At 37.2% G+C, this 25,292-nt stretch overlaps 1 protein-coding gene across 1 annotated transcript in view; it reads right to left on the bottom strand.

The window, feature by feature from the left end:
* LOC309477807 (rho GTPase-activating protein 7) overlaps positions 1-22,783 on the bottom strand; it is a 50,196-nt gene extending 27,413 nt beyond the window's left edge. Inside the window, exon 1 of the mRNA XM_082141231.1 lies at positions 22,309-22,783. Coding sequence (XP_081997357.1) covers positions 22,309-22,429 — 121 coding nt within the window. The 5' untranslated portion in view covers positions 22,430-22,783. The remainder of the gene's footprint in view (positions 1-22,308) is intronic.
* Positions 22,784-25,292: the final 2,509 nt, after the last annotated feature.

Below are 25,292 nucleotides of genomic sequence, written 5' to 3'. Positions count from 1 at the left end.
TTAAATTGGGAAGAATCCAAAAGTGGCAGCATATTTGGGAATGTTAAATGACAAGCCTGAATATGAAGTCTTACGGTGCATAATCCCAACTAAATAAAAGCTTCTGGATACCTAAATGAATCACTGAATTGACCTGGCATACAGTAACCAAAATACAGTGAAATATTACAGTAAAGGCAGTGCTAGATGCGTGCTTATTTTTTACTGTTCAGTACTAGCCAGTATTTTAGATTTTACACATTAAAGAGGTGTGCATTATGCTGTAAAAATAAATAAATAAATAAAAGAGAAAAGGTGGATTACTCTAAATGCGAACATTGAGTCAATTACTATTTAATACTAAGTGCATACTTTATTTGTTATCTGTACTTTTTTTTGATGTGAGCCCTGCATATGACATGCCAAAAATATATATTGTCTATGAATTAAGAAATTGTTGTTCTCTTTGAATTAAATCGTTCCTTTGTATTAGTTAAAACGTGAGAACATTGTGTTAATTAGTTCCCAATTTTTAACTGAAAAAAAAGGAACATAATAAAAGTCAGCCACAATTTAACCATAACAATGGATCTAAAAAAAAGGGACGTTTTAATAAAACTTCCTCATTTTTCAACTAAAAGGAATAAAACATGCTTTTGAATTCGCGTCTCTTTTTATGCATGTCAGTACTAATTTTCAGAAGTATTTTCAACTTCTATAAAGTCTAAGGACAAAAGTCTGGGCCTGTTTGCATATAAAAATGCGCGCTTGCCAAATATGGCTCCGTCGCTCATTGAGCGTTCAGCCGTTGATTTACGAGGAGAGATCGGTCAGTGACTCTCAGGATGTAATGATGGAAACTGAACTCTGTGATCTTGAGCGGTGATATTGCCGTTTATAGAAGTTTGTCTCCAGAGGAAATCCTTGGCTGATTAACCAAGTCCTGCCCTCAGGCCCAGTGCCCAGCCCTTTCCTGTTTAGTCCCAAGGTGAGAGAGAGACAGACACAGAAAGATATGTAACCATCTGAGGATGTGGACAGTAATGAATGAGGAGCTTTATGAAAGGATAGATGTCCATGAGATGAAGATACAAGGAGTTGTGCCCGTGCCCGTGTTGATTATCCCGGACGGCAACGAAACTCAACTGGACTCTATTGAATCACTCTGACTCGTCTCTCGCTAATTGTGTTTGACAGGACTAGAGCAGCGCTCCAAAATAATATTTCCAAACCCTCATGGGCCCCATAAACCTTTGATAGGAAGATGACTGATATTTCAGAGGAAAAATTACTCCTCATAGTTATTGGTCATTCATAATCCTGTTTTGAAGTGTTAATGGAGAACCATATTTAAACTGCCAAATTTAATACACGCATCCAGCAGATATATTAAATCTTTAATGCTTATTTTAGGAACGTACATGGCCAACTCCCAAGGACAGCTAAGTTCCTTGAAATAAAAAATGCTGAAATGCTGTGCTGTGACCTTTTTTTAGAAAGCAGGGGTGAGATTAAAGAAAGTTGGCGCTGGTCAAAGTATCGTCACATGGAAAGTAGCGGGAACAATATATTATCTTTGAGTGCTTTCTTGTGTAATTTGGAAGTCGTACTGAAATGTGCAACTATTTACTTTGAGTAACATGTTAAATGGAATCTGTCATAATCAGTGCTTTTAAGGTAGCCTATTTAGTGCTCTAGATGCCAGAATATCATATCCAACTTGAAAAAATGGAGTCATTTAGAAGCAGTTGAGTAACAAGAGCTGTATGTCTTCATTAGGTTTACTTTTGTTTAACTGACTGTTTAAGCTATGAGAACAAGAAAAATGTAGTGTGTAGCCCAGATGTAATTATAAACCAGCTCCTTAAGAGTGTCAGATTCCTGAATAATGATGTATTGAAACCTAAACAACGGAGTTAATTTAGTAATGAGGTAGTGATAAGTGAATATGACTTATTGTTTGTAACTTTGCATAAAAATGGCTTGATATCTAAAATATTTCCATTTAAAGGAGAAATTGAAAGTCGTTAAATAAATCAAATCTATAATAGGTTATTTTTTTGCAATCTGACTGATTCAAGATCTTGCACATAAGAAACTTGACCACTGACCCTACACATGTTCCCGTCTGACATCTCTTTTGGAGAATCTGTGTTTTTTGGATACTTTTAAAATGCATTTAGCCAAAAATACTAGTGAAATGGAAAGGTTTTTCCTTTGTTTTTTTCGCGTACAACGTTGTCAAAAACGTTCCCTGTTCATACAGATATGTGAAAACGACTACAAACGCTGTATTACTCATGCCAGGCCAGTAGTTGGCGATGTCACTTTGTAAAGAAACACTTCGTGCCTATAGTCCGAACACGTAATGCATGACATCACCGTTTTCACAAATTCGTGTTTTTGTAGTTTACATGGAGACGATAATGGTATTGTTTTCAAAAACCTGCGCTTTGAAACCCGTATTCCAAAGTTTGCGTTTTCATGGCCCCAAAACGCTGTTGTCGTGTAAATGAACGTCCAAAACGCGGAAAGAGTTTACTACTACTAAAGTAGTAAAGACTACTATTACTATAAAGTGTTTATAATGATTCTAATTCAATGAGAATAGGGAAGTCCACACCATAACGACAGAAAAATTGTAATGTTGGAATCACTTTCATGAACGACAGAAACACTAGCAGCCAATCAGAAGCATTTAAAGCAGCAGAAAACATAACTGCAGCGCGCGTTAATAAACATAACGTTATCATGTGTTGGTGTGAATATTCTCTTATGGTAATACCTTCTGAGTCAGTATTTACTCTTACACTAATGAGACAGTGGCACATTAATAAGGTAGAATCCTTTAAACCAGTTTAAATTGGAAGGAAAGGATGGCGATGATAGAATAAATATGTTGAGGAAGTAACATGCCAATACTCATAACCTTTATCCCAAATTGTTGGATGAGCAAGGCTTTGATGAAAATGTCACACCATCTTTTCTTATTGAAAATCATTACCACCTTAAAGATCATGACATTAAGGAACTAGCCAGGTACATAAACATCGTACAAGTAAGCAAAAATGTCCGCTGGCCAACACTGAGTCCTAATGTGGCTGTCCCATTGGTGCCTGAGAAAAATGTCATGGACCGGATGTCCATTCATCAGCTGATAAGGAGACAACATTTCACAAGAGCTGTTGAAATATTGATGCATGACCCCATTGATGTCCTATTCTTTGACAGTAATTCATGATCAATATGAATTATGAATCTAGAGAGTGTTGATTTAAATGATAATCTCGCCATGGAATCACTATTTTTCCAGGATTTTTTATTTTTTTTCCTCTTCAAAAACCTCTCTGTTGAGCAATACTTCAAGCAAAATATGAACAGTCCCATTAGTCACAGCTGCATCATTGCATAAGTACCAGTAGACATCATATCTCACTGGGAATTATACCTTGTGTCCTTTCATGTAGGCTGCTATTTAAAGTACAGTATGGCCCATGTGCCTAAAACTTTGCCCACCCCTGCTTCAAAACCTTGAGTGAATAATTAGGTCCCATTTTGGCTTTCCTGTAGCTTTTGGGTTTTTAGAATAATCATAATGAGTTTATTACTCATGTGGCACCTAGTGGCTAAAAGGGTAAATAAGAGGTCACTTAAATCTGATGTAATGTCTGGCAAGTTCAGTGTCACCTTATTTGGTCATGTAGAAAACAAATTACACCCTTCCTCAACTCTAATTATATAAGAGGACATTACCAGGTTAATCAGGTGACTCAATATAAAATGTATTTATGTAACAAAATAAAAGTTTTTATTGTCACTTTTCATCAATTGAATGCATCCTTGCGGTATAAAAGTATTATTAATAATAAAAACTGGTATATTGCATATTGTACAACTATCTTTAGCAGCAATAACTTAAAGTAATAATAAATCAGCAGTCTCATATTCTTCTTGATGCCGCACCAACGAACCCCATCTTCTAAAGATTGTTGTGTTAATCATGTCTGTGTTTGTTTTTACAGACTGAACATGTTCAATCAGTGTTTGTCAGATTATGAAATATTTGTGCAGTCTGGTGTTTTACCAACAAACCCTGACATAATCTGAGTTAATCATGGAGTCTGTTCCATGAAGTTGCTGGTTCTCCATAGAAACAAAAAATATTGGCTGCCAACTGCCTTGGTGCGTTTTTTTACCGATATTATTAGCAAATATTTATAATATTATTTCAGGGCAAGTCGATCTTAAAACTGCTTATTTTCAAAATGAATTGTCAGACCACGGTTAATGGCATAACATTTAAATAAGCTCCAATGTCACAGTCATGGCTTCATCAACAACCACTTTTTTTTTTAGTCGTCCTCTTTGAGTGTGATAAAAAAAATCAAATCATAATATTTATTTTGTACCAGTTCTAGAGACAGATCATTATTGTATTATTTATATCATATTTTCAGCATCATTTGTCTTTTTATGTTTCCTCATCCACATTAATTAGTGCAGTTCCTATTTTCAGCTCTTGTGTAGGATGTGCAGCCATATGGCAACTCAGAAAAAAACTGATGAATGTCTCTAGTTGGCTTCCGCTTAGTAAGAAAAAAGGATGAATTGTATGGATTTGTAAAATAATTGAAAGTGGGGGGTTAATCACATTGTGAAATAAATGCTTTTCTCTAAAAACACGTTGGCCATAATTATTGGCACCCTTTTATTAAATACTTTTTGCAACGTCCTTTTGCCGAGATAACAGCTCTGAGTTTTCTCCTATAATGCCTAATGAGTTTGGAGAGCACCTGACAAGAGATCAGAGACCATTCCTCCACACAGAATCTCTCCAGATCCTTCAGATTCCCAGCTCTATGTTGCTGCTTCTTCTCTTCAGTTCACCCCACTCATTTTCTGTAGGGTTCAGGTCAGAGGGACTGGGACGGTCATGGCAGAAGCTTCATTTTGTGCTCAGGGACACATTTTTGTGTTGATTTTGATGTTTGTTTTGGATCGGTATTTTGATGGAAGATCCAACCACGGCCCATTATAAGATTTCTAGCATAGGCCGTCAGGTTTTGTTTTTTTATCTGTTGATATTTTATAGAATCCATGATACCATGTATCTGAACAAGATGTCCAGGACCTACTAAATATACGCTCACAACATTAAAGATCTAGCAGTATTATATATAACAGTGGGCATAGTTATAACAGTGGACATATTTAACAGTACAGTGGTACTTTTTATCCTTGTTTGCACCCAACCCATCTGGTGGGTTTGCTGCCAAAAAGCTATTTTTTTGTTTCATCTGACCATCGAATCCGGTCCCTTTTGAAGTTCCAGTCGTGTCTGACAACTGAATATGCTGGAGTTTGTTTTTGGACAAGCGAGGAGGATTTTTATTGAAACCCTCCCAAACAACATGTGGTGATGTAGGGGTTGTTTGATTATTTTTTTAGGCTTTCTGACCCCCAAGACTCAAGTAATATCTGTGATCTTTTGTCCACTCAGTCTCTCCTCCTCGCCGTGCATTAAGACAATATAGACACACGTCTTCTTCCTGGCAGATTCGTAACATCTTTAGTTGATTGGAACTTCTTAATTATTGCCCTGATGGTCAAACCGGGGATCTTCAATTCTTTAGCTATTTTCTTACAGCCACTTTCTATTTTGTGATGCTCAACCATCTTTTGCTGCACATCAGAACTATATTCTTTGGTTTTACTCATTATGATGGATGATTAAGGGAATTTGGCCTTTGTGTTTCCTCATATTTAAACTCCTGTGAAACAAGAAGTCATAGCTAGACAATTTCATGTTCCTAGTCATCCTGGTGTGCTAAAAAAAAGGGTAAATATTAATGGAAATATACTTCAGAGATATTTTACTTATAAAAAATATGCTAATAATGTGCTAATTATTGTGGCCAACGTGTTTTTGGGAGAAAAAACATTTATTTCATGTGATTATGTGTGTTTGTGTGTGTATAGAGTTATATTTGTTGCAGTATTAATTAGAATGATTCTATTTGATTGGAATGATGTGTTGATATTAACATTAACTAAGATTAATAAATGCCTTAGAAGTATTTTTCATTGTAAATTCATGTTAGCTAATGTTAACAACTGGAACCTTATTGTCAAGTGTTACCAATTGAATCGTAGTGTAATGTTACCGATTATTTGATTGGTTTTGCAATGTATCAAGGTATGTGAAAACATGTAGTGGTCCCTGCCTGGTTTCTCTCTCCACAAGGGGTCCTTGGCTTTAAATAGGTTGAAGACTCGTGTTTTAAACCAATGTCACCCCTTCATTTCCTTTTCTTACTCTGTTAAAGACAAAAGGCAATAATTTTGACTTGCCGGGTTTCATAGCACATTCAGAAATATTGTCCTCATAAGCTTCAAAGCAGCTTATATTGCTTCCTTATAGTAGGTAATGCTACACATACTCAACTGTTATTCTTCCTTTGACACCCCAGATTATTGATATGACAAATGTCAATCAATAAAGCTTTAAATCCCGCCAGCCCACAATGAGTCCGAATATTTCCATTTGCAAGTACAGGTCAGAGGCATTGGAAAAACTAAAGTTTGAAGTGTTGTTGTTGATTTGTCACGCCTGAAAGGGCAGAGGAGATGTCCTTTGCAGCAGTTAAATGAAGTGAATGGTTGAAGAGACTAAACAAATGGCAGGAATGGTAATGCGTTTGTTATGCAGTCTTTGGAAGTCCTCTCAGTCTGCGAGATACGGCTCAGTGGAACTTTCCATGGTTTGTTTCTGAACGTGTTTCTCCTCGTAATTATTCCTCAAGAGTTTTTTTTTTTTTTTTCACAGCGTTATCCTTGCATGCCCGGGTCAAGTTGATGTCTGGGCAAACAAACAACATAGACTCAGACATTTTTTGCAAATCTCCAAAAACTTACCTATACACACTGCAGTTTCCAGCTGAAATGAACACTTGACAAGCTACAACTTGTATTCCTTTTCACACTGATGATGATTACAAGGGCAGATTATCAATTAATAAAGACTTATTTTCACACAGTTCCTTGCACAATATTACGCTGTGACCTCAAAACACTTTTACCGTAGTGCATGATTTGTAACCAATACACAGCTTAACCAGCTCCATATACAGTATATGGCTGTTCTGATCTAGTAAACTTGCTCAGTAACTTATAATGCAGAGCATTAGTCCTGCAAAAAACCTCAAGGAAGTAAGCTAAAATGCCATGGTTGCTTCAGCAAATGCATTTTTATCTCAAGTTTGCTTCTGTTATCACAGTTTAGTGTAGGTAGTATGTAATTTTCGAACACAATAGAGCATTAACCTTTTAAAAACACTCACTGTTCATTTTATTTCCGACCTGTAGTACAACTAAAGACATAAAACGTTTTCAGATTAATCTGTTCCAAATAAAAATGAATGCCATTAGCACCCCACTCACTGGAAATTTCACTTTGAAAGTGTTGTGAAATGCGCAAGAAGCAATGTAATTTCATTTAGCAGAAATGTCGCCACAGCCACGTTTTTTCCAATGAGCCTGGTTTGCATATAAATGACCGAACACGAATGCATGCATAAAAATAGCTTTTGCAAGTATCGCGGTTACTGTAAGATCAGCAGTTGGTTTGGTTGTTTAATTTAGGAATTGTTCTCTGTTGTTTTCTAAAATTGGCCTGTTGGGTTAAGATCGAAAGGCAATGTTCTCTTGAAACTGATTTGTTATGGTCCTCTTAAACTTTGCACTCCCAGTCAATAAGGATCTCAAGCGTGACAGGCAACATCCAGGACAGACAAAAATTTGGAAGTGTTACAAAGCAAATGATTGGGTCTGGTCTCCAAGCCATAGTCATTTAGCTTGATAAATAGGTTCTCTTTGATTCCCCACCACCTGCCGACTTGTTGACATTACTCCCCTGTGAAGGGTGTTTTCCAAGAGATGCAATCCAAAAATCCCCCAGATATTTCTGTTCACGAAAGATTCAAAAACATACCGTTATATTAAAACACACAGAAAAGCTTCAGCAACATCATCAGTTTTCTTCGTGAAGACTAATACAGAATTAAACGGTCCACTTTTAACTGCCTCGAAGAATGAATCGATCTCAATCTCTTGGAACAAAACCATTGTGGAGAGTATCCGAACAGAAAGGCCACCGATCATGTTGAATGGGTGAATCAGTTATTAAGCATTATTGTTATTCTCATCGCTTATTCAAGCCTGCAGTCATAGCGTAGCACTACGGAGTACCTTAGCACGCTGTGATAGATTCGGAAACTAAGCAGAGCTGACTGAAATTTCAAGGTTAGGGGGCTTTTTATGGACTCTGGGATGGGAGCGCCAAAGCTCGGTCGTGATCATGGTTTCCATTATGGTTAACATGGCCCTGCAGACTACTCATCCGTCATGGTGAAGCTGAACGAGAGGAGCGTTCCCTACATCAGGCCTGAGCAGGTGGCGGGTAGAACTGCTCTCCCCTGGCTCAGGAAGTCAGACAGAAGTCAGACAAGGTAGGACAAAGCATGCGCATTATGCATTCATAGCTATGGATTGAATAATGAAATGTCATCTAATCTGTACAATATTGTGTTGTAATATTAGAGGGATCAGCCACGATGGCCAACTAGTCTATCGTTAGGGTTGCCTGGTTTATCTAGACTGCATACAAATATTTATAAATATACACATTACCAGTCAAAAGTTCGGGGTCAGTAAGATTTTGAAAGAAGTCTCTTATGTTCACCAAGGCTGCATTTATTTGATCAAAAATACAGTAAAAACAGTAATATTGCGAAATGTTGTTAATTTAAACTCTGCAAAAGGCAAGACATCCCAGGTGAATAGGGTAAAAAAAATTAAAAAATAAATATCACCATACTTCACCAGTTGATTGATTACATTAATAATAAAAAAAAAAAAAAATTGTATTATGTTTTCTGAAATTTTGTTTAAATATGCAAATGAGGCATTATCTAATTAAATATGCCCTAATTTGCATACATTTTTAGAACACAAATCTGAGTCAAAGGTTTTTACAGAGGGGATTCGCTCTACAAATTGCCAAAATTAAATACATTTTCGACATTTTGTTTTGGAATAAAATGTATCAAATCTGGAAAATTATATATGAACAAACCTCTCTGCAAAAACCTTCAGAATATAGATAAGAATAAAACTGTAAAGTTTGGTGTGTGTAAGTGTTACTGATGTGGATATTTTTGGCTCAGTGTAGGAGGAAAAACTCATTTTGAGAAAACTACCTTTAAAGATACTGTAATTGAAATCTACAGATGCAAAGAGATAAAGTGCTCTAAAAGATAGTTTGTTTTCTTTCCACTAATCTGAAAAAACACTATGAAAAACCCAAAATCTCAAAATTGACAAATTGTAACGCTGACTGCCTTTTACTCATCAACGCTAGACCGCATCATGCAAATGTCCCCTAAGAAACGCATTCAATCGTGGTCAAGTTAACCCGAAACCACTACTTCGTTGACTAGTTGACTCTCCAATTTCAGATCTTTTCATAATTTCTTGATACCACACTGTTTTATACTAATAATATATAACATACTGTATACTAGGGATGTGCATGAAAACAAATACTATGTTAGGAAAGGAAATTACCCATTCTACGGATCCCCTAAAGGGACATGTTGATGGAAAAAAACATCTTGTAAAATATGGCAGAATATATGGCAGTTTTCCCCAAGGTATTGAAAATGTGATCGAATATCGATATTTTTCAAGGTATCGTACCGAAGTTAGAACATTCCAGTATCGTGACAACACTACTATCAATATGCTGCGTATTGAAATCTCTTTTGAATGCACACTCGTTTTTTACTTTCACATTCGCATCACGCGTACATGGAAGTACTGACCACACATTTTATATTTGTCATATTTGTCATCTCTCTATCTTCACGTGATAAGTGAAATATGATCTACTGTAATGTAACCGACTACCGCAGCCTCCATATCTCTTTAGGGCCTCCGTAGAAAGTGTTATTCATTTTCCGTGCCTTTCCAAATTTGGATTTATATTATTATGAAACCAAATGATAAATATTACTATAAATCCGAATTATAAAATATTTTATCACCTCTCCACTTCACCTCTAACTGCTGCGTACAGTATATAAACCCTGTTCTATCAGCTTTATTTTTCACGCTATGAAAGTCATGCTTCAGAAGCTCTGGACAGTGGCTAGCAGGCAAACGCCACACCAGCACATGGCAGGTCACTACAGTTTGTACATGGATGATACTCAAGCTGTGCTGAGTCTGGAAGATTCTGATTCCTGTTGTTACATGGCCTTAAGGTTAACTCTTGCCTTTGTGTCCTGCAGAGTGGTAGACATTTTTTTTCCCTGCTCTTTCAAGAATTTTTGCACCTGGCAGCAAGTGGCAGTTGTTCATTGCCGTGAGCAGTGAAACAGACCTCGCTCTGTAAATGAGCAACTGTCTGACGGAGGATCACACCATTTCTTGAACTAAATTTAAACAGGGTGCACTGACTGAACAAAGCAACAGAAAAGAAAAAAAAAGTTTCGGAAGACACAAAATAGTTGCCAACAACATCAAAAGTTTCAGTTTAAGAATGAATTTTATATTTCACTTATTCCGAAGCCATACATTAAAGCATATAATAAAATCCCATACTATGTAATGTTATTAGCAATTGAAGGTATTCATATTTAAAATGTGGTTCTAGCATATAGCCCACATTTTCTAATGTTTTTATAGACAATGAAACGCATTAAGAGTATCTAAACCTTGAGAGCAATTTATGTACGAACAGCCTGATGAACAAATGATTACAAATTCTTTTAGGTTCATAATATTTAATTTATGTTGTTGGATGTTAGGATTTTGGAAAATAACAATGTCTTTTCTGTTAACCAAATGCTTTTTAATCTTCGCTATTGCTTCAATGCAAATGAACAAGCGCGCCGTTATTTGTTACGTAGTGACGTGTGTGTTCAAGTAAGCCAGATATGCACAATATGCTGTATTTCATATATCATGATGACTCACGAGTTGAGTATTTGTGCTAAATCTGTGCAGATTTGGCTTACACGAACTTCCCCAGCAAAGTGAGTACATAATAAGTAACACACCAAATTGGCTAGTGATTTGATAGCGTTACCGCCACAGTTGATTTATACCCGCATTTGGCGGGTGTTCATTTCAAACCCTGTATATATATAAACCAAGTAATATTAAATGTTAATATTTTGTTACATCAAACCTACATCAAAATGGCACCTACATAATTCTCCGTTTTAATTTCAACTTAAGCCCATACACTCAGTGTCAATATCTCTCCTTTTTGACTGACAGCTCAGTGTTTGCCTGGTCTTATCCCATGTCAATATTACAAATAGGATCAAATGTTTAAAGTGACCTTTTCCTGCCAGTTTACCAGCAGCTTATTTTCTCTCATCGGGTAGATTTACAGCTCGCCGGCTTCTCTCTTCCTTATAGTGTTTATAGTCAGCTGTTTTCTCTATCCGTGCCCATGTTCCTTTAGGCCTGCTTATCCAGCATTATTCGGCCCTCGTCTCACCCCAAAATGAGAGTCTCATGTCGGGCTGAATCAATCAAGCCGGGGCCCGAACCACTTCTTTTTATTTTATTCCATAAGAAGGGTGAGGAGAGATGGAGCCAGGTTTCCAGCGGATGAATAAGAGTGAGGAAAGGGAGAAGGATTGAGCGTGTGAGGGAGGGATGAAGTGAGCCGGTAGGTGTGATGCCACAGATAAGAGGAGCGGCACAGCGCGGGCGGGAGAGACCGATTTTTCTGATAAGACTGCCGAGAGCCCAAGGTAATAAATAGAGAAACACAGGAGGGTTCAACAGAAAGTGTGAAGGGAATGACTTCTGAAAGCAGGGGGGTTACAACCGAATGTGGGGAACGGGAGAAAAGTGTGAAGAGTATGAGCGAGACATTTCATCTGTTGCCTGAAGACTGTGTGACTGAGTTTGTATGACATCAATAAGTGGATACACACACTAGTGTGTGAGTGCTGTAAGTAGTTCTTGACAATTGCATCCTCATTCATAGTGGCTGAACACACAATAGGGTTTTTATTGTTTGTCCGACTGGGTGTCTAGACACTGCTGACAGAGACATCTAACCTGAGACCCATGAAGGGCACATAGGGCTCACAAACACACACACACACACACACACACACACACACACACACACACACACACACACACACACACACACACACACACACACACACACACACACACACACACACACACACACACACACACACACACACACACACACACACACACACACACACACACACACCTGAGCCCACAAACAAAGGTTTTAAAATACAGATTTGATGAGAGTTTGATGGCGTATCTTGTGAGTTCTAGTTATTACGGGCCTGTACTGTAAATCAGCAGGTTCATTCCCTACTGGGGCTGTGATTTAATACAGACACACTCTCACACAAACACAGACTCAAGGCTGAGGAAACACAGATAGACATACTGTGATACAGCATCATTTTGGCAATAGAAGGCACGACACCAAGCTACTGCTCTCTATTTGTAACGCTTAAATGATTTCCAGTGCTTTCCATGAATATGGTACATCTAGTTTTCCATTTATTCATCAGAGACACAAACCTCATGTTCGGCCTGAGAACTGTTAGATACAACATAGGAAAAATGTGCCTCTATTCCTACATTTAGTGACACTTTATAATAAGTGATAAAGTACCTACACATTATTAACAAACTTACTTTATAGTTTATTCCTAGTTTATATATTGTAGTCTCTACATTGTTAATATATGAATAGGTTATATACAAATAGTTCTTCATTCATTAAACTGTGTTTAATTCGCTTATAGTAAAGGCATTTTTAATTGGTTATTATGAGAAAATAGTTCTCACTTTAGATTAGGTCACGGGAAATGGGAAAATGTAATTACGGTAATTAAGTGCTTTAAACCAACCTTCATTGCACATTAATTGCATTCATATTCAGTGTTTCTTTAAATGCTTACAAATGCATTACACACACACACACACACACACACACACACACACACACACACACACACACACACACACACACACACACACACACACACACACACACACACACACAAAAAATGTGTTTCATCAGTTTCAGGCCCTTCTTCTCCGCTCCCACTGCTGTAAATAAATGTGCCATGATTGTATGAATTTTACAGATTTACAGTATTAGTAAATCACCAATAAACAGAAGGTTGTTTTATAGATACTTGACTTATTTTACTTACTAACCAGATTATACTGTTAATCCATTTCATGGATTATGTGAAACTCCCCAAGATAACAAACACACCATGTTTCACATATTCTCTGGGTCCCAAAAGTGGAAGTATGCCTTTTCCAGATGGCTCAGGAGCTCAAAACGCAACTGTCACTTCCTGTTTGCATGTTCATTCTGCACACACAATAGTGCTTCAGGGTTTATACAAAGCCCAATATTAGAATATAATCAAGGGATTCTATCTTCCTACTTTTCGTGAGTCTACTGGAAATAATCTGCGATCTCTAGCTGTGCGTGAAACTAGATTGAGATCAAAACTAATAGGAGGCGTTGGGAACCGCCAATGATTCAGTTTCAACGGCTCCTCCTTTATTGTCACCCGCCACATGCGGCCCGGCATGCAGATGAATTGGTCTCAGAATCGGTTGTTCTTCACGAACCAATGGGGATTAGATGTCTAACATTCTGTTATCAGCAATCAGTAGAAGACATAACGGAAACTATGAGTGGGCCCTGTAGCACTGTTGAATAAATACAAGGCACTATAAAAGTTATATAAGCTAAAAAAAAAAAAAAAAACGAAACTAAACAAAACAGTTTTATTTCTGAAGAGAGCATCAGTAGAAGTAACCCACTGAGCAGAAGTGTATTGAACTGTACATTGTAAAAAACATTTTGTTTAGTTTTCCTTACTCCCAAAAGTTGAGAACTTTTTCATTTGATCAATTTTATAAAAAGATCAATTGGACGAACACAGTAAATTTACATGACACCGTTTTCAACTAAAAACGTAAAACCTTTTATGCGTTTTGGCCGTTCGTTTAAACGACAATGCTGTTTTGGGTGCCTGAAAACGCAAACTTTTGAAAACGATCTCTGTGTAAACAACAAAAACGTGAATCTCTGAAGACGATGATGTAATGCACATGCGTATTATGTGTTCAGTCTATAGTCTTTCATCGCCATCTAATGGCCTGGCAGCAGAATACAGCGTTATTAGTGGTTTTCGCGAATCCGTGTGAATGGGGATCGTTTTGACAATGGTGTCGTCTCTACGCGGAAAACTCAAAGGAAAAACTTCTCCGTTTTAAACACATCGTTGTCATGTAAACGTACCCTGAAGCTGCAGTAAAGAAATGTTGTCTCTCTGTCGCCATCTCTGTTTGAAACATAAAATTGCAAGTTGCTCGTAGAGATTTTATTTTAACGTGGGTTGTGCTTCAGCACTGCTTCTCTGCATGGATGAATATGTGATCACCACATCAGTGTGGGACTGTCATTGTACATCGACTTGACAATAAGTAGCCTACGTCCTAGTAGGCATATATCAGGAAATTAATCTGAAACACGTATCTGCTGCTTTCGTTTTGGTCTCCGTGAACTTCTTTCTGGAGCGTGTCACAAAAATGAACAGCAACCCAGCGTATACTTGCCACACAGACATGAGAAATATGTGAACTGTCTACTTTTAAATTAAACCAATCAAATCCAAAACAAAAATTCTCTTATTATGTAATCCATATGAAACCAACTTTCCAAGCAACTGCATCCTAAGCACACGTCATATTAACCTGGTTTTCTTCTTTCTGTTTACGGATGTGACGTAATCACATTTATTTTTTTTAATATTTTTTTTACAGTGTATATCTACACATTAATGGAAAGCCAGAGTTGTCAATGACTGATTTCAGTCATTTTGTTGTCAATAATATCTGCATCTTATAGAAGCTTGTTTCCGCCACAGAATACATTTTTTTTAAAGATAATTGCGACTTTTTATCTCACAATTGCGAGTTTACATCTCGCAATTCTGACTTTATTTCTCAGAATTGCGTTACAAAGTCAGAATTGCGTGATAAAAAGTCAGAATTGTGAGATATAAACTCGCAATTGCGAGATATAAACTCGCAATTCTGACTTTTTTTTTCTCAGAATTGCATGTTTATATCTCGGAATTTTGACTTTACAACACGCAGTTGGGAGATATAAAGTCAGAATTGCATGATATGTAGGGCGCTATCTTGCACCCAGTGCAATTGACTTTGTACACCAACACATGTATAATTCCTATTTTGCACCCGACGCACAGCGGACTTTTCACTCCACAGACACACATCTGTAAATTAGGGAATGAACTTGCGCTCCCGGGGCGGTTCAGCGAAAAGAGGAGGTGTGTTCCGGCGCATACGTTTCCTGGTGCTATTTTGCAGTTTCAGAAAACAATTCCGCCACAGACCAGGAAAAACCTAGTCTAAAGTCAGTGGTGCGTTTTCAGTGGTATGTTCAGATGCTATTTTAAGGGCGCATGCTTGGCCATAATGTAGCGTGTGCACAACACGCATACACGTTGCTTCTCTCATCTACATAGACACAGGCAGCAGTTCCCATTTTTGCAAACCATACATAATTACAAGGAAAAATATTATCACTCAAGGGAAATCATTGTGGTGTCCATGAAGATGTGAAAAAATAGGCATAAATCTAGCTTACACATTTACCCAAATTATTATACGCCTGTTTAACCAAAGCTTATTTGGGTGGGTTTCTCACATCCTCATACAGACGAGAACGTCTGTCTCCTCGGCTGTGAACCGCGCCTGGTGTGCGCCTGGCAAATCCGCCGTTATAATAGCCATCTGCCATGGAACAAGCGCACCTGCTTTTAAAGGGAATGTGAGATGATGCTCTGATTGGTTTATTTCACGTTACGCCCAAACCACACCTATGAGTAATGTAGCTACTTCAGACCAACCCTTTTTAGATTTGAGATCCGCCCACAAAGTTACTTGCATTTCACGTTTGATACTTGCGTTTCAGATCGTTAAAATAGGGCCCAAAGTCTCAATTGCATGTTATAAAGTCAGAATTGCGAGATATAAACTCACAATTGCGAGAAATAAACTCGCAATTCTTACTTTTTTTCTTGGAATTGCGAGATATAAGCTCACAATTCTGACTTTATATCTCCCAATTGTGAGAAAAAAAGTCTGAATTGTGATATAAAAAGTAGCAATTACCTTTCTTATTTTTTATTCTGTGGCGGAAACAAGCTTCCATAGCATCTGTACATTAAATATGCTGAACAAAAATATCTCATTCTTAGTTTGGTAAAGGTTGGAGCAGAGTATTCTGCATGCTGTAACATTTTAAAAGCAGTGCAAAGCTTCTGCTTAGTATGTCTCCAAATAAACTTGAAAGCAGCTTAATATTTTGTTTTTGTAAGTGAATGCAGGAAGTAGACAGAAAAAGTTCGAGGAAATTGGTGAAGGTTAACAGTCTACACAGAAACTAGGCTCTTGGATATCACCCAGACGGTGTCTAGCCATTTAAGGCTATGACACTCTCCATGCTTAAGCGAAAGACACTGAAGCTCAGGCCTTTAATAACAGACATGCTTGCCAAGTGACACTATTAAAGACACTGTGCAGATTGCAGTGTGAAAAACCATTAGGCAACCAGCACCTTTGGAACTCATACTGATGACGCAAACTTCTGTAAGTCTTAGAAGACTGCTACTTATCAGGCTTTTGAACCAGAATAGAACAGTGCCCCTGAAACAAGAGACAAAACTTTTCAGCTTCCAGTAATCTCTACATTGAGCAGTGATAAAGCTCTGGTCTCAAATTAAGCTATAGCCTTGACTCCCAACTTGGAAGGTTAGCCTGTTCTGCTCTCTTCTGGATGTCTATGTAATAAAAGTTTGGGATTGTTTACATTGAAAGTTAAGGTTTAGATGTCGATGTCGCTATTTTAATGTAAAGAAAAGGAGCCATTATTTTTAAGATCAGCCAGCTCTTTTTACTATGTTATAATACTCGGAATGTATATGGTGCAAAATACAGCCTGAAAACACCCTGCGCTTAACCTTTAGAAATGGGAATATTTCTGAATATATCTGAATAAGAAGTCAAACTGAATAGAGTTTTTTTATTTTTTTTTAAGGAATTGATTTATTGCTTTGTAATGTGATAAACATTAAATAAACATTCAAATTAAATAGAAAATATATTTTAAAGTTAACTGGTCAAATGTTTGTTTGTAATTACTGATAACTAATATTTTCTATAAAATAAATATTTTGTAATGGTTGAGCTTGACATTCATACATAGCAATAAAATGTCAACACAACAATATTAGTAACATTTGAGAAAATAGAATGAGATTATTTACTGGGAAATGTCACTTTCTGCAATCCAGAATTTTAAGGAATTATCTTTTGTGTGTGTGTGTGTGTGTGTGTAAACAAAAAGGATGCATCAATAGGGCTGCACTCAGAAAGTTTGGTCATTAAATTACGTTTTTTTATTTCGAATTTAAATTCAAAAGTTTCAAAATTGTACATTTTGACAATGTGATTGAAAATGTGAACATTGTTGAATGATTTTTATTATTGGTTGCAGTCAAAAAAGGACAAGACCTCTGAGGTGGGACAGGCCAAAAGGAGTATACAGATGGACGGTTTATGTAAAAAACAAACAAACAAACAAACATTGGATTTGTGCCAAATATGCCTGTTAAAAAGTCATGTTTGTGGAAAGTGCCATTCAATTTCGGTGCACTCTAATGGCTAGTCTGTTTGACTGGCTCCTACATTGGCTAATGTAAGCTGTTTATTCCGATTTGCTCATTGTTTACTTTGAGAAAGTTGTGTTTTCATGGTCAGATGATCTCATAAAGTCGCGGGTGTGCGTCAAAAGGATCAAGTTCACATAACCATTTCTATTCATCTAAAGAGCTTTACAAGTGATCTCAACATGGCACTGTAATTTCCATAAAAAATATATCTCTGTAGGCTTCAAGTGGCAAGGAATGTCAAAGGAAGCACTTTACAGTGTGCATGCATGCAGGAATATTTTTCATTTCATTGTTAAGTCGGATTGACTTTGCGAGACTCTTATTTGTGACGGTCATTTTGCATGTGCTCAACGGTGTAGAGCTGAAAAATATTGATTTAATAACTTGTGGGGCTGTAGAGACAGTTGACTTGGCTGTGCAAGCACTGAGAGATGACAATTTTATGCATCATCAAAGGTAATGAAGGATCTGGATCCTTCCTTCAGGGAAGAGACTTTTGATTAGGCCATAATTCCAGATGATCCTTTTGAACTGGATAAACACGAGGGAAAGCTGAAGAGACTATATTTTTTGAAAAACGCTTTAAGGAGAGGAAAATGAGGTCATTAGAGAGAGAAAAGTCATAAACGGTGCCCTGAGAGTCATATGGAGGACATTTCGGCAGTTACAGAGGTCAGTCCTCTAAGCGCTCATTAAGCATGTTAACTTTAATTTATGAGTTGTGGGGTAGCACAGTATTCTCAAATGTTTTATCAGCAAACATATTATTTTATTAACAATATTGCATTTTTCAAGTTGGAAACTGATCCTCAGCATTGGTCTTGTTTTCATAAAATGTAGCATAAATGTCTTGTTGGAGTCTTGAGGCAAAAATATACGACTGACGAGATATGAAAAACAGGAAACATGCTTCTCGAACCTCTGAATGCAGAAGTTTTAAGGCATGCACCCTTCGATTATTGGCCCAAGTGGAGTTCAAATAGAACTTAAAGCAAATTTTAATTGGTTTATCGGTAACATTTACTAATACATTATTAAAATCATAGGTTGTATTTGTTAACATTAGTTAATGCACTGTTAACTAACATGAACAAACAATGAATAGCTGTATTTTTATTAACTAACTTTGACAAAGATTAACTAATACAGTAACACATGTATTGCCCATTGTTAGTTCATGTTAGTTAATACATTAACTAATGTTAACTAATGAACCTTATTGTAAAGTGTTACCGGTTTATCAGTATTTTTCCAGGTTCCCAGACATCCTGGTTCTGGATGGATATGGATTGATTGATGGGTTGGTTGATTGATTGATTGATGGATTGATGGATTGATGGATTGATGGATTGATTAATTGATTGATTGATTGATTGATTGATGGGTTGGTTGATTGATTGATTGATTGATTGTTTGATTGATTGATTAATGGATGTATGGATGGATTAAATACAATTATTAATTTAATAAACCATTTATTTAATTAATTAATTGATTGAGGGGTTACAACACCTTGTGCATTGTAATTCTGCATTTAGAAAAAGTCTTTGTCAAAATGAGCTATGGTCATTTAGCACAGACCATTCATTCACTTAACAGTTGTACAGACTGCCATTGACCGGAGCAGCACAAATTCCAACAGATCCGTTGTCCAATCAACCCCTGGTCACATGGGACAATAGAGGGAGACTGAGCAGTAAATCTGAGTTGCAGCTGGTTTAATGAGCCTTGGCCGGCAATGAGAAGCCAGATTATATATGGTTATGAGGATGTGTGAACGCCTACCTCATGCCCACCTAACCTTTGAGCCCAATTTATAGAGAGGTCCACGCGTAAATCAGTTACTCTAATCAGCTATTTGCATTTTTTATGGTAAATTGCTGACAGATGCGATCGATTGTTCAATGTTTGGTTTAATACAGGGCAGCCAGTTGTAAGAAGTTAGAATGATCATTCTGATACCCCAGAACTTAGCTCAACTTCTTCCTGACTGTTCTTCTGTATTTTTCCCAGAGAAGTCAGCTGACTTCTGTTGTTTATGTTTGTTTATGTTAGTCTTTCTTAAAGTTATAGTCCATTGAAAAATGAAAATGTTATCATCATTTACAAGTTTTCCCAAATCTGTACGAGTTTCTTACTTCTGTTGAACACAAAATAAGATATTTGGAAGAATGTTGGTAACCAGACATTGACAACATGAGGGTGAGGTATTTAAATTTTTTTCGGTGAACTAAACCTTTAATAATCTGCTGTACATATAAGATGCTATAAAATATGTTTTAATACTTTGAAACATTTGCGTATTAGGTAAAGCCTATGAAATGGAGACCTGCATAGGTTCTGAAAAACAAGTCAGTGGAATTTATAGTCTTACTGATGCCCTGCAGTTATTCCAGCAAAGCCACTTGTGAAAAACATTAACAGACTCAAAAGAATTCCGGTCTGAAAATGATATAGTAAAACCAAATGTGGGCGTAAAAAAAAAAGGTGTTGTGATTTGCTGAGGAAGCTCATTACTTCTTCAGAGAAAAGAAAGATTCATTGTGACTTATAATCTCATAATTGAGAATTTATTTCCTGTAATTGTGACTTCCTATCTTTATATCTCACATTTCTTGTTCATATCTACATGATCATCCCTCCCAATTGATGCATAGTTTTGGTGGCAGAATAAATGAATGATATGTGATAAATATGGCATTGAATAATATTTCGACAGTGGTAATGGTAACCAAAATTTTGCACTTGTGTGATGCTACTTCCACTCCAAAATCACTTGTCACTTCTGGTTAGGGCACAGTATCAAAAACTAATTTGATCCCAGAATATTGCAAATTATGTTTTAGAAGGGTCTGTAAAAAGAATCTTTTTGTTTTTGTTTTTAACAGTCATGACATTTTCAAATCAGGAATTCAGAAGAACAATGATTTCCCATATGCGATGTTTCAAAATCAAACAATTCCTCAAAACGACTTGCAAAATATTCATGGCTGTGGTAAAAAGAAGAACTTCTTTTTTTTTTCAGAGATTCTGTTATTGTAACTTAGGAAAATGTGGAATCTGACCCCATTTCCTTCTTCTTCTTTTTTCCAGCTGTGTATGTTTCTTTTCTCCCCCCCCAATCTTCTTTCTTTTCCTTTTTTTTCCAAGATTGCAACATCTGGTGAGGCTTTCTCACAGTAATCTCTGGAGCTAACAGGTCTGCTCTGCATCATAATGGAGCTCAGAACTCTTTATACACAGTTCCTCTATCGTTCACACATGCAAACAACTGCTCTGACAGGCACACAAAAAACACGTGGCTCCGGTTCCTGCGATGAGGTAATGCCTCTTGGCAAGGGTGAAACAAGAGCTGACCGTACTGAATGGCGAGGACAGTCTGTTCAGTGTAAACCTCAGGTAAAAAAATAAGTGAAGCAATACAATAGAAAAGAAGGAAAAGCAATTATCATTGTTTTTGCTGCGCAGGCACTTGAATTCCGACTTTGACGTAAGCCAGATACCGCAATACCTCACACATCAACCCACATCGATAAAAGCTCCAATCTTTCCCGGCCAGATGTTTACTCCAGATGCCAGACCATCATTTTTGCAAGTGCCGCATTGTATTTTACTTGGCCGTGATTTCGTCCGAAGTGCCACGACAAACGCAAGTCCCTGGCGCCGTGCCGCATTTAATTGGGGTGCGTTAGTGTTTGGCAACAATCTGTTTTAATTGGCTTTCAGAAAGCTTTTCTCCCGCTAATGCCGTTTTTTCGGAGTTCTCGCACGTTTATGGGCCGCATCTGGCCAACACGGATCCTTGGATGCACATCGTGATCTACGCGCGTTCGACCGTGTGTGTTTACACCGAGTTATGACAAGCTGGGTCAGGGCGTAAATATTAGGACAGGCTTGTAATGTATGACGGACAGAAATCCCCACCCTTGAGCGAGAGGAGGCCCCACGAGAAAGACTTAGAGATATAAAAACTATCAAGGAAGATTTAGCCCTCTTATCGACCAAAGGTCATTTCCTGCGGTGCCTTTCATGCTCTTGGGTGCCAGAGATGTGGATATCCGAGCAATTAACTGGCTCGTGTTAGCATGTCAGGGTTGTTTTTTTCAATCAGAGTTAAAAGAAATGTTTCAAACCATTTTAGACATTTGGAAAGCCATCATCACTGAAAACTTTGAGAAGTTAAGTGGATGATACAGATGATGACTCAGGTGAAGTGCATCAAACTCTACCTGAAGGCACAGTTTCATATAACAACCTTTTAAAATACATATTTAGCTGCAGTTCACATATAAACCCTGCAACCGGAGAATTCCCAATGCGCACTCCTGGTATGCTTAAACAAACGTTTAGCTTGTCATTACACCTCGGTTATGCAAAGTTCACTGAGAAAATCATACAGCAAGAACGTCAATGGACCACCAAGGCGGTCTGTCGACCACAACAGAGAAACCCACAATCTCTTTACCTGAGAGACGCTTCTCACGTGCACTCTTCCAAAATGTATCCCAAGCCTTGTTAGTGGAATCCTTCACGTGCTCGCTAAAAGACCTCCTGAGTGGAGTTTTCACCGTGTGTGCCATATCCATATGCTTTCCAAAGCTGTCCAGTCGCTTTTCACTCCATCTGAGCGCCGTGAATCTTCTGAGTCCAGCTGGGAGCCCAGAGAGAAGGAGGTTTCTTCTTGCTAGCTTGACACTTGATGCAAAAAGTCTGCATGTAGTTTGCAGACACCCTCTATGAGATTGTGTAAGAGAGTGAGAGAGAGAGAAAGAAAGTGGGAGAGTGAAAAGGAAGGGGGAGAAAACTTTTTTTCCCTCCTAAGTTAGGGGTCAGAGGAGCCTGAAAAGGAAATAGCATCCACTTGGGGTTAAGTGTCACCACCCCTCCTCATCTCTGAGATAAAGTCAGTCGTGCATCTGGATGGTCACCAGTCATACACAATCATTTCTAAGAAGGACGCTTAGATAAATATTACGTTTGGATGTCTCTTTTGATGAAGGGTGGGGAAGTATGCAAGGACTGTCCCCTTTTTTCTTTATCTTTGCTTTTTCTCCAGCCGTTTTGGCTTTACCGTGACTTCCCGTTTCACAGGAGAACTTCTCTGTTTTCTATATTTCATACTGTCAGCCCTTTTGAGGTTGACTCTTTGATTCCAAACAAACAATTTGGTTCTGAATAAACAGATCTGTCCAATCTGTCGTGATTGCTTATTGGCTTTTCACAGTGTTCTCACTTTGCTTACAAAAGATGACATTTATAATTACACAAATGTTGAAAGAGTGAATTTTCTGTGGATTCATTCTTATGTCGTCTTCCAAATTGGAACTCTAAATCATGATGGGTTCTAGCTTACACAGTGTCATTTTCTTAATTCATATTTTTGTCTTGTTGTACACCACAAATATGTAATTATCCATAAATTAAGATTTTGTTTTTGTGAGCAAAATTCCATAAGATATGTAGTTTTCTTTCTTGTTTTAAGCATAAGTCTGACTAAATATAGAGATATTTGTTTAAAATATGAAAAAATGCCTAATGCAGTAAGAAAAATAAAGATTTTAAAGATTTATTTAGATTATCTGAAAACAATCTTAATATATATTTAATTTTGCTTCCCATTAAAAATGTTTTGAGTAATACTGATTAAGAAAGTGATTTACTGCCGTGTTTCAATTCCGATCACATTACTTGAAGAAACTTTTGCTTTTTGCTCTATAAAATAAACTACAGTCACACTTCAAATATTAAGTTGCAAACATTAACAAACATCCACTGTGTGCTTGATTTCTTTTTAAAAACGTTAACATTTAAAGTTACATTTACATAAATGAGCAAATGAATGTGTATACACTGCCTGGCCAACAAAAAGTCACTGTTTGGATTTAAATTGGCACATTTTGTGATGTTATTTTCATCAAGAGATGCATAAATGTTTGGTCAAGATCTTGTATTGACAACGCAAGAGTCGAGCACTCTGTAAAGTCTACTCAAACACATCTCGAACACATCCCAAACACCCAAGAAAATCCCAAGAAAATGATCCTTCATGCTCCTCCCAACCATTCTTTCACAATTTAAGAATTGAATCTTGACATTGTCATCCTGGAATATGGCCATGATACGTCTTCCTACATGGTTGTTTAAGAAATGAAAAGCTACACACCATCAATTAGAGTTAGAAGAACTGTTGCCAGACATAAAATGTTAGAAACATATTAATCACTGCAATAATTATCCAATCATATACTCTTCAGCATTTGCCTATTTGCGACCGATTCAGCAAATGATTCGAATTAATCGTTATTCTAAAAACCCATTCAAAACTCCCCAGGGAACCCATTGTTCAAAATGACTCATTCGTTTCCAGGTTTTAGGTCTGCAGCTCTACTACAGTACTTCCTGTTGCCAGAGCAAACAGCACATGAACACATAAACTGACCCGGGCAGATTCTTCCTGCCCTAGAGAATATATTGAGCTTCTGGCAGTCCGGATCATGGCATGTTACTGGCACAGATGCTCTGCTGCCATATGTCAGACATAATTCAATTCTGTGTTAACACACCAAATACCCAGCATGAGCAACAGCTTCTGCCATCTTTGTTTATTTTTTTGCTGTTGTTCCCTACCCATCTGCCTTTTCAAACTTTTTACCAAAGCTTAAAAATGCACGGCCTTGTAGTGAAAATAATCAGTGGGACTTGTCAGATGGCTAAAAAGACATCCTGCCTCCCTCCTTTGAACTCTCCCCCACAAGTGGAACGGCAGAGTACTATTACTGTTTGCTGAAACTTTGGACAGATTGCAAACGGTGGAGCTTGTTGAAACTTCAAATGCGCATTCATCTCAACAGTGAAATATAATTAGCAATGCCTTATCGTCAGCTTTGTTCCTCACGACTAAACATGGAGTTCTGCATGACTGTTTTCAGGAACAGTAGTTCATGATTCTTTCATAGAGGGAACTGTCAGGTTTCTTTCTATGAAAGTATCTTGAACTGGCGTTGTTGATTGACTCGCAAAAATCCAAATCCACTGAATATTTAGGTAACTGCGTGAACTTTTTTTCCTTAAAAGTTTATGTTTGTTTGTTACGTGAATTTTGTTGGTTTCAATATCACATCAAAGGTAGAAAAAGATGTTTCTTGGAAAACCTCAAAATCTCAAAAACCTGCAATTTTAATAGGGATTCGTAGACTATATGTATACATACATGTGAGTTGACAATATTTTAATGAATATTATTTATCATTTTTAATATACATAATATAATGTTAACTGATTATTTACAAGCCATAAATATACTTTATTTATTACATGTTTAAAATCGATACCAATACTGATACCTCTGTTAATGTTTTTTTTGTTTTTGTTTTTTGAGAAAAAATGAGTAACTATTCAACATTATGACAGTTCCCAATAAATATGCATGAAATCTATCCGTGAAGTGCA

The sequence above is a fragment of the Leuciscus leuciscus genome, assembly GCF_965113295.1.
Source record: "Leuciscus leuciscus genome assembly, chromosome: 16".
Lineage (NCBI taxonomy): Eukaryota > Metazoa > Chordata > Actinopteri > Cypriniformes > Leuciscidae > Leuciscus > Leuciscus leuciscus.
Note: the sequence above shows the minus strand (reverse complement) of the source record. Positions and strands in the feature narration are given on the sequence as shown.